Here is a 10,885-nt window from a genome sequence, read left to right as displayed (position 1 = left end):
GTGGTCTCTTTTCCAGACATTTGAAATACATTTTGATAACAATTATTTGCAAATACTTAAGATTTACCGGATGAAATGTTCTAGTGTAAAGACTAATGTGTTTTCTGCCGCTTTCTTGATGTGATTTTTCACATTACAATTAGTAACAGCTTGGCCTATATGTTGCAACATCCTGCCTGCCTTCCTCTGTCTTCCTCCACCCCCTTCTCCCCATCAGACGAGGAGGGGGTGGAGGGCAGGGATCAAACTCAGCAGACTCTTGAGACTGTGTACACTGAGACAGTACCGGAGAGCAGTGAACTACGAGAGGCCGACTGGAGCAGAGAGCTGCAGCTTTTTCCCCTTTGACACCAGTGGCAGAGAGGACAGCTGCTGGTGGAGATGACTGCACTGTCACTTCAGAAACAGCATCCCTCCAATTTGGGAACTTTTCTCTGTCCTGAGAGCTTGAAAGTTACTGGGAGTGTTTAAACGAAGAGGCACAATTATTGGAGGATTTCTACCTCAGCTTGGAGTTAGGTAAGTAAGAGCTTAAACGGCGAACTGGAGAACATTGATTGACTGGTTTGGGGACTCCAATAAAATGATTGCGTTGGTTAGGGGGGGGGGGTGTTTCAATTTAACAAAGGTGTTTTCCCAAGTTACTTAACCTCGTAACCTTCTTCAGGGTTATTGATGTTTACTTTAACCTGTATTGACTTGAAACTGCGAAACCCAACCTACATGTCAAAGACAATATAACAGTGGTTACGACTTCTTTAATCATGTACCTATCTTATTAGAACTTCTAATGAACGTCATCAGTGTAAACATTAATCCAACTGTTATCAATACATTTAATTTGTTTCCTTTGAAAAGGTGCACCTTGACAAACTATATGAATGTGAAAATAAAATATTTGGATTTAATTTTTTACGGGGAACCATTTACTTAAAGGGAAGTTAAAATAATGAAAATAAAGATCTTCCCCAACACTCCCAAAAATGTCAAATATTTAGCAAAAATAAAATAAACGATCTTCCCCATTTTCTAATCCCCTCTCTTCCTATCAGCTTTCATATTTATTTGTACATTCCCTCAACGGCAAAATGAAAACTATGTTTAAGCAGGGTGTGTCTTTAAGGGTCACTATTTGATATAAAGCTATTGTGGAGAGAAGAAAATGTGGGAAAATAGAGTAGGTCTGTCCAGCAGGGAATCGGCTCTATGGTATGCACCAAAACATTTGTCCATGGTGTTGTTTGTGTCTTACGGCTCTTAATTTAGCGTTTAAGTGAGTTTATATAAGAATGTCAGCTGCGTTGGCTGTACTCACATAATAAACCCTTGAGCCTAATATCCCTACAACAGATTCAATCGTTTTTTTATGTTCCTGAAGACAAATTATAATAAAGTACTTTCTTGCCATTTGTGTTCCAAGCACATTCGAAGAGGGTCAGTTTCAGACGTGTTGGATAAAAACATATTGACAACCATTTTCCAGGATGAAGACTCATCTCCTATGCTTGGAGGTGCTCCTCTTGGCGGGTTATGTCCTTGTGGTCAGTGGGCAGTTGAAGCCAAAGGAAGTAGCGCCCCAGGACCTTTTTGCTGTCACCCAAAGACCTGAGCTTGTGGAGAGAGATGCACAAGGTGTGGTGAGGCCCAACATGACCATGCCCCGCCGCCGGCTACCTCCTATGTGCACCGGACCCACGGAAATCCGAGACACGTTCAAGTACATCAACACGTTGGTGTCCTGCCTGGTGTTTGTCGTGGGTATTATTGGCAATTCGACTCTGCTGAGAATCATCTATAAGAATAAGTGCATGCGTAATGGGCCGAACATCCTGATCGGCAGCCTGGCACTGGGAGACCTGTTGCACATCATCATCGCAATTCCCATTAATGTTTATAAGGTGAGCTGGGTTTATTATTTTGGCCTTAAAATGTTTTTTTTAATCCAGTCAGTTCAAAGTCCCTTGGATTTTCAATGGAATGTTGGTTATTTAATGTTCTTAAGTTCATTATAGTATATTTTAAAGTCATATGCAAATTATTGTGCTGCATATTGGATATTAAACCCTTAACAAACAGACACAACCTTTCCTAATGCACACAACATGTGGGTGCTCACACAGTCTTTGAAAGGGGGCTTTTGCAATGTTATTACTTTACTGGATTCTGAGCCCCTCCAGATCCCCTTATGTCTCCGGTATGTTATTATCTGTTGGGCTCATTTTGTGTGTGAGAGAAAAAGAGGGAGTGAGAGAGAAAGGTCCAAAGTATATTTGGGTAAGGGGGCAAGCATGTTAAAACAACTGGCTGCTGTTGCATACCAGAGCAGAGACAGGAGAGACACGGTGGTTTGGGGAGATACCACGCTACATATGATTCCAATTGATCTATACTCCCATTCCAGTCGCTCATCCAAACAAAGTAGACATGAAAAGTCTTAAGACTGTACGGGTTTAGCATCGTTTTGTTCTCGAGGACCTACTGTACCTGTCTGGGTTACCTTGCCTTGAGGCTAAACAGAGGCCTCACTTTGTTTTCATGAAAAGACCAGAAGTATGTAACCGAAAAACGAGGGAAAAAAACGTTTGTGGTCAACACTGGATGCCTGAGGGATGGGGAGAACAGTGTGTAGGCCAGACAATTTGCTTCACTCCCTCTCATGGTTTCAATCCATCATCAACTATTCATGCCTCTTTCTTCAGCTCTTGGCAGAGGACTGGCCTTTTGGAGTGACTCTGTGCAAGCTGGTGCCGTTTGTCCAGAAAGCCTCAGTGGGGATCACAGTGCTGAGTCTGTGCGCTTTGAGTATTGACAGGTAATCATGACACATGATACTTCCTCAGGTGAAATCAACAGTAAGGAAACATTGTCAGACAAATTACTTTTGACCTGATTTGTGACCCGAGTTAACTTTGCTGATCAATACATTGCCACTTATTTTATCGCATGTGTTAAGATTGTCTGTATTTGACTGTCAACTACATTCCTATAGAAGGCCTACTTTAGAAAAAGCTGGAATGTACAGTACATATCAGTTTTGTCTGTGGAGAAGGATGTCTGATGCTATAATTACTTAAAGGGGACCTATCATGCAAAATGCACTTTTGTACGTCTTTTATACATGAATATGTGTCAGGGAACTCACCAAGTGTCAGAAAACACAACCCTCTCTATTTTCCTCTATATCCAAATCTCTAAAAACGGGCCTGCAACGGATCTGATACAGATTTGAATTCTTCTGACGTCAGAAAAGGGGTGCTCCGCCTATATGGGCAACTCACCTATCAGGGGAATGGGGGGTTGGGCCACAGCCATTGCCGCTCGAAAGCGCTGGAGACGCTGTAGTACATATGCCAGGCCTGTAAGTTGCGCTGTAGTCTGCCACAAAAGCAGCGAAGAAGACTTCTCACAGAATCAGCCCTTGCAAAAACAGGGCTGGAAAAGAGCAAATAGAGCGAAATGAGGCATGGCTAAAATGCATGATCTGTTTGGTATTTTGTAAAAAAAACTTCACAGACATGTTTTATATAGGTACTGTATGGCCCTACAATATATTATTCAAATATAGCATGATAGGTCCATTTTAAAGAATTAGTGCAAACATTTTTTAAATACACAATACCTTTCCGACTACCCTCATGTCAGTATGGTACATTTAATGTTATCCTTTTTCGGAACATTGTCGATTGGTCTAAACGTTGCTGCTGCTAATAAACCATCACATTGTGCAAAAAAAGACCTCTGGGTCTGGTCCAAGCCAATACCACAAACTTGATATTCCCTTCACCCAGACAAAGGCAGCCTATACCAGATTCATCTCTTCCGTTCGTGCCTTTCACGAAAAAAGCCCAAAACAAATAAACCACACAACTGTTTACCAGAGGGAGCTCAAATTCACTCATATTTGATGTAGCTACAACAGTTAGCCTAGGACAGACTGCTCTGGGTCAATATGATTCTGCCAGTTGGTCAACTGTCTGAGCAAATCTATTTGATTGTTTAATTGAAGAAACTGTATGAACAGTTTTTTTTCGGGTTGCTTATTTGTCATGAAGTAATCAATCAATTCACAAATTGTATCTGGTTTCATAATCAGGGGTCCAAAAAAAGGAATAAATAGCATGTAGTGGTTTTGGGTAGCTTGAATGTGCTAGTTAGCTCAGTTAAGCTAACTCACTGCTGGTTTATGAAACATTTAATGTACAGAAATGAAAGGGGCATCGATCTTCTGAGTTATCTCTCATGAATTAGCTCAGAAGAGCTGAAATGATTATTGTTTCCCAAAAAGTCAAACCATTCCTTTAACTTGTAATATTTGGAAGGTTGACTGACTGCAAATGTTGAATATTCCAGGTATCGTGCAGTGGCCTCGTGGAGCCGCATCAAAGGGATCGGAGTTCCAAAGTGGATGGCTATCGAGATCACGCTCATCTGGATAATATCCATCATCCTAGCTGTGCCCGAGGCAATAGCCTTCGACATGATCACCATGGATTACAAAGGAGAACACTTGAGGATCTGTTTGCTGCACCCCATGCAGAACACGAATTTCATGAGGGTGAGCTGTGACACACAGACCCTATGAAGCTTATAATTCAGTGTGGGGAAAAACCGGTGTGTGTTGACACAGCTGTGCATGCCCCAAACCTGCACATGCACATGTAAAACATACTGACACGTAAAGACGCAAGAGGAGAAGTGCACCCATGCTGATTTGTGTGTGAATATATGTGCATAATAACTATACTGGGAAGGAGTTCCTGGCTAGATCAGGGTTAGACTGAGTTGAAAGACAGAGGACTATGTAACATAAAATAATGTATTCCAGCAGTTATCGCTCTTTTGGCTGACATAAAACAGTGTAGTTCCTGTGAGGGTGCGTAATGTGTTCAAGAGGCTTCCATCCAAAAAATAACAACGATGATCCACTGAGGTACTTTGATGAATTGATTTTTGAATGCAAGTGAATTTGAGATACGCCCTTGACTCCCTTAATGCGGCGCAGGTCAGACTGGGGATACACGCTGTTACATTTTCCTCTGACATGTTTCACCTTATGCTCCCTCCTACAAATGCTTGTGGATAACTCATTGCTGCTCCTATTTCTTCCCTGTAGTTTTATAAATCAGCGAAGGACTGGTGGCTGTTCAGTGCATATTTCTGTCTGCCGTTGGTCTGCACGGCTATTTTCTACACCTTGATGACCTGTGAGATGCTGAGGAAGAAGAATGGAGTCCAGATTGCTCTCAGTGACCACCTCAAACAGGTTCGCTGATGGCTTTTTATCTAATTTAGTCACCATTTTAGTCATCACTAACAGTCTTCATATCTTGGGTTAAAATATTACATTTATCAACTATAGTGGAACAAAAACAATCTTTTGTGTTCAAAACTTGACAGAAGACCATTCATACACTCTCAGTGTGTTAAATTAGAGCTACAAAATACAGTTGTGTCTTTTTCACTACCCCAGCTTAAAACTTTAATGACCTTTAGGCAAAAATATCTCAATGATGTTAGACTTCTTTGTCCCTACATTTCACCATGTCCCCATCTGGCTTAGAGCTGTCAGGACAAACTGTACTGATGTATGTGTGTTTGTGTGTGTTCAGCGAAGGGAGGTGGCTAAGACCGTGTTTTGTCTGGTTCTGGTCTTCGCTCTGTGCTGGCTGCCGCTCCACCTCAGCCGTATCCTGAAGCTAACTATCTACGATGAAAAAGATCCAAACAGATGCGAACTGCTCAGGTATAACAAGACAACACATAATCTGCAGTACACAAGAAAATATAGGACAGAGAAGACTGGAGAATTCAGTGGAATAATGATTCACCCTGCAGGAAGGCAGAGTTATGGTACACTAATTTGTCTCTGTAACCCTTTTAGTTTCTTTTTGGTGTTGGACTACATTGGCATCAACATGGCATCTGTAAACTCCTGCATCAACCCAATCGCCCTCTACATTGTCAGCAAGCGCTTCAAGAACTGCTTCAGGGTAAGGGTGTACCATATGCAATGTGCAGAGTCAAAACGTCCTAAAGAATAGATCGACATTTTGAGAAATAAACTCAAAACAGATTTCCTGCCAAGTTTGCCAACAGACACAGAAAAACAGAGGTGACTCTCTACTTTTGAGTTAAGTCTGAATATGTTTCCATGAGAATCCTCTTTGTAAAATAATCAAGCCATTTTTTATAACATTTAATCCAAGTTGTGAACATTGTCATGTGAAGTCCATTTCTCTCAGCTGACTGAAAGAAAAAAAAATACTCATTCTAGTTATTTTTTTAAAGTATATTCTTTCAGATTTTTTAGCGATGGAAACACATTAAATTATTTCTATGCTAAGCTAAGCTAACCAATTGCATGCCCTATATTTATTTTGAATTTTCTTGAAAAAACAAACAAAATACTTGTATTGGTAGCCTACTTTTAGCTAACCTTAAGCTTTCAAACTATTTCAACTACCTCTAGGCCTCAAACCACCAAGACACACAAGGTGATGTGGTGGTGTTTCGATGGTAGATGTGTTAGGTCTAGCCAGCAGCTAGCTTGTTAGCTGTTTGACTTTGCAAGAGCTACAGAGTATGAGATAGGTAATTATTATCTCATGTTGTGATAGTGTTGTTTGAGCCACTGTTGAGAAAGAAAAGGAGGGAAAGATAGAGAGACAGAACATGTGCACCTCGCTGCTCGGCTGATGCGCTTTACCAGCTGTACATGTTAAGAAATTACGTTTGTAGCGACGCAAGTCGGAGTAAACAGCAACAAAAGAGAAAAAGGAACCACTTGCTTTTCTATTAGTTCTGAACAATGTATGCTAAACCTTTCTCTCAGCCTATACTTCATTATTTCTCTATCCACGTTGCTCCCTCCTCTAGTCATGCCTGTGCTGCTGGTGCCTACCAGCTGAGATGTTGATGGATGAGAAGCAGTCGTGCATGAAGCTGAAAGTCACCGATCGAGCCTCCGACCAGAGCCACTCCCGCATGACCAACAAGTCCACTACGGCTCTGAGGAGGGACCGGTAACGTAAAAGAGGAGTAGATATGATGACAAAAATAAGTATGGCTGACTGAATGAGGATACATGCCTATTCTTGTCTCGTCAAAAACATCCTAAAAAGTCTCCTCCATTTTTAGAAGACATCATTTGGAAATCAGAGAGGGGAAACTCCTTTAAACAAAAAACTCTGAACACTTGCCATTATGGACTGCTGCACACTCTCCCTGTTCAAGAAGAAACATGTGCTCTCCAAAAGCGGTATTTTTGGATATAAGTGTGAGATGTGTATGAAGCAGGCAAAATAAGTGTTCGAAACGACAAAAATTGAAAACTAAATGGTGGGGGAAGTTCAGCACAAGTGTTGTGTAAAATGTGAGGATCAAGGGTCTATTAGCCAAGACAGCTTATCAGCCTTGCAGCTGAATATTACTTTGACGTTTTGAATCTTGCAATAACTTCTGCATTGTACGGATGACATTATAGTGTTACGCTGTGTTGCTACCACTCACTGCAGCAACTTTGAACATTTTAAACAGTGAAACTTTGCTCTTCTTCGAGATTTGTTTACGCTTTTTTGTATTTCCTTTATATTGAATACTTTTCCGCATGTGACATTATTGCCTTTAAATGCATCGTATTTGTAATTTTTCCACCAGTTATTGAACTACTGATGTTGATTTGTGTGACCATTCCGCTATTGTATGATACTGTTCAATATTTGGCCTGTTCTTGAGGCTTCATGTGTTTTGTGATTGCATTTGCTCCACATTATCTTACTCTGACTCCTAAACTATAGCTGGTACAAGACGTAAGGGTTTCTTTTTGGAATAAATACAACTGAATATAATAAAGAAAAAACTAGTCACTTGTCATTTTGAAATAAAGAAAAAAACATACATTTTCAAGCAGATTTGTGTTCAGACACACCATCGTAATCATTTATGACTGTGATTGTTCTAGCTTTGTCTTTTTATCTTGGCCTGACTCTGGTTGTGTATGAGAGGGTTTGATTTAAGTGTGACGGCAAGCGGCATCATGTGATGGTGCATGCTAACAGAGAACATTACTGTGATCACTCCATTTTTCTCCACACACACACACACACACACAGCTCTGACCTGGGAATGTTCCTTCAGGCTAAACCAGTGTCACACATGTCACTTTAGCTCAAAGAAGCTCTCTGTCCTGTGATCTCTAACCACCTCGCCTCGGTTCATGCCTTCTCCTTCTCTCCACATTGATGTCTTCACTCCTCCCAATAAACTCTGTTGCCTCCGTTCTTCCATTATGGTTTCAAACAATTCAGTGTGGTTGGACATCAAATCAAACCCAGTGCTGTAAGCAGACTTTAGTAAAATAAATCAAATTCAGTACATTCCTCCCTTAACTCACTCCTTTCTTCTCTCAACAGAGTTATTGATGTATCTGCTTTTGGATACTGGCATCGGCTCTCTGCTTATGTGATTGATTTTCCTCTTACGATCCCTGCTACAAAAAGAAACAGGCCTAGAAAGTTGCAAACGTTGCTTAGTGAGCTACTTACCGAACGGTCTATTTCAAAGTGTAATTAGTTCAGAGTCAATTTAGAATCTCTTAATTTGCTTTACAAAATGTGTGACTGGTGATTTAGAAAGCAGTAAGAACAGTTAATCTATTATAAATTAATCTATGATAGAGTGCTAATGCTTACAGATTCATTGGGTCAATTTGCATTAAATAAATAATTAGACACGTTTAGAAATGTGCTTATTTGCTTTCCGGACGAGATAATACATCAGATAATGGATACCACAAATGTATGTTCTGCTACACAGAGGAGCCATTTAGCCTATAAAGGTAACATATTTTTGCGTTTCATACATTTGAACCCTGATTAATCTGTACTGAAGACATGAGTTTGTGGTTTTAATGAGTTATGTCACCATTTCTTGGATGGGTGCAGTAACTGACCCTGAGCCGCCGAATCCCTCGGAAATCATAAAAGCCATTTTCAACGGTTTTCTGGTGAAAGATTAACTAGGCTACTGGATGAAATAATATGATTGGTATAGGTGCAAAAATTAAACACTTTTTGAAAAAAATATTATGATAAAATATTTTTATATATTTATAATTCTGCAAATATTACGATAAACTCACAGCTATTTCGCGGCCCGGCAGTAACACCTCCGCGGCCCGGTACCGGTCCGCGGACCGGGGGTTGGGAACCCCTAGAAGGCCCGCTAGTTAACTGGCTCGGGACAGAGGATCTACATGAATGCGACGAAGCAATTCATGCCGTTTTATTGTTTTTAACGTTAAAGTGACAAGTGCAACAGGTGAAGATGAAGTTGTTGCGGAATTGTTGTGAGTACCCTTTTCAAGACGACAATTCGGCGGCGGGGTGTGTGTGTGTGTGTCTGCAGAAGGTCCAGTTGTGATAGACACGGTTCGCCACTGGTAGCCTATACACTCTCCACAAATCAGCCAAAGCTAACATAATGTTACAGCAATCAATCAATCAATGTTTATTTATATAGCCCAATATCACAAATGTTACATTTGTCTCAGTGGACTTTACAGTTTGTACAAAATATCAGTATGACAATACGACACCCTCTGTCCTTAGACCCTCACATCGTACAAGGAAAAACTTCCGAAGAAAACCCACAGTTTAAAGGGAAAAATGGGAGAAACCTCAGGGAGAGCAACAGAGGAGGGATCCCTCTCCCAGGACGGACAGACGTGCAATAGATGCCGTGTGTAAATTGAAAAGATAATACATTTGCAACATAGGTAGTCCAAATGTTTGGAAATGCATGTGTGTATAATAGGAAGCAGTCTTTGTAGGGAGTTAATTTCACTTGTATTGCTATTGGGAGCCAGAAAATAGAGACGAGACCTTGCAGCGGATCAAAGCCAAAAGGTTAATGACATAAAGTGCTATATAATTAGCCATAAAAACTACTGTAAACTCCTCCCCACGGGTATAGAAGCCATCATAAATCACTCAAAAGGATTGGATGGTAGATAGTTGTGGGTTGTGTGTCTCAGGGGTTGGGGTGTGTACAGACCTGGTTTGGCCCTTTTCTCCTCTCTTCTCCAAATATTCTTTCATGTTATTGCACCACAAATAAAGAATTTCTAATATTTGGCAGTAGTTGCTCCTTCTCATGGAAAAATCCTGCATGGCAGACCCAGATATGCAGATATAAGACACGTATAGTTCTATCGGTTATTTAGGAAAATATCACATCCTTCTGGAGTCCTCATTTTTGTATTCATTTATTCTGGATTAATAGCACAAGGAGTCTGGATTAGCTTCGTTTTGGAAGGCCCTAAGAAAACATGCTTTAATAACATTGAAACAGAGTGTGTGTGTGTTTGGCCGTGTGTGTGTTTGGCCATGAAAAATCTTCATGGGAAAATGTCAAACCAAACTGAAGTGAAGACCCTCATGCTGCCTACAAGAAAGCAAAACAAATAGTATGCGAGTGGGGGTCTCTGTATCAGTGCGTCACTGAGTGTGTGTCGACACCAAGGTCTCTGTGCATGCTAGTGTGCACGTTTGTGAAAAGTCTTTCTGCGTATTTGCCTCATTTGATGTGCAGTTTATGGTCACACGCCATTGATTTCACACTTGAAGGAATGGCTGATAAATGACACAAAATCAGGACTCCTCACTTTCACAGATGTATAAATGTCACACGGTTGCATACATGGATAGACAACACACCCACACACACACATGGTGCAGCAGTAGAAGCAACAGAAGGTGAGCAGACGTGGCCAGCAGAAGGAATTCATCAGACTGATGTACCATGGACTCTGGAGCCTTTCTTTCATCTACTTCTCCCTCAGTTTTACATCCAAACGTGGTGTCACAATCCTACACTGTTACTGTTC

General features: G+C 40.8%; 1 protein-coding gene across 2 annotated transcripts; it reads left to right on the top strand.

Annotated features, from left to right (window-relative positions):
• The first annotated feature begins 270 nt into the window (after positions 1-270).
• ednrba (endothelin receptor Ba) lies at positions 271-7,858 on the top strand. Of its 2 annotated transcripts, XM_034231966.1 has the most exons (9): positions 271-519; positions 1,484-1,898; positions 2,700-2,812; positions 4,351-4,555; positions 5,114-5,263; positions 5,610-5,743; positions 5,882-5,990; positions 6,877-7,018; positions 7,136-7,858. In XM_034231966.1, exons 2-9 carry the CDS (start codon positions 1,485-1,487, stop codon positions 7,189-7,191), a joined length of 1,323 nt encoding a protein of 440 aa, XP_034087857.1. In that variant the 5' UTR covers positions 271-519; position 1,484; the 3' UTR covers positions 7,192-7,858. The 2 variants fall into 2 exon arrangements, with proteins under 2 accessions (XP_034087857.1, XP_034087858.1); XM_034231967.1 differs by having other exon boundaries at positions 6,877-7,858.
• The last annotated feature ends 3,027 nt before the right edge of the window (positions 7,859-10,885 follow it).

Source organism: Gymnodraco acuticeps, unplaced genomic scaffold (assembly GCF_902827175.1).
Source record: "Gymnodraco acuticeps unplaced genomic scaffold, fGymAcu1.1, whole genome shotgun sequence".
NCBI lineage: Eukaryota > Metazoa > Chordata > Actinopteri > Perciformes > Bathydraconidae > Gymnodraco > Gymnodraco acuticeps.
Note: the sequence above shows the minus strand (reverse complement) of the source record. Positions and strands in the feature narration are given on the sequence as shown.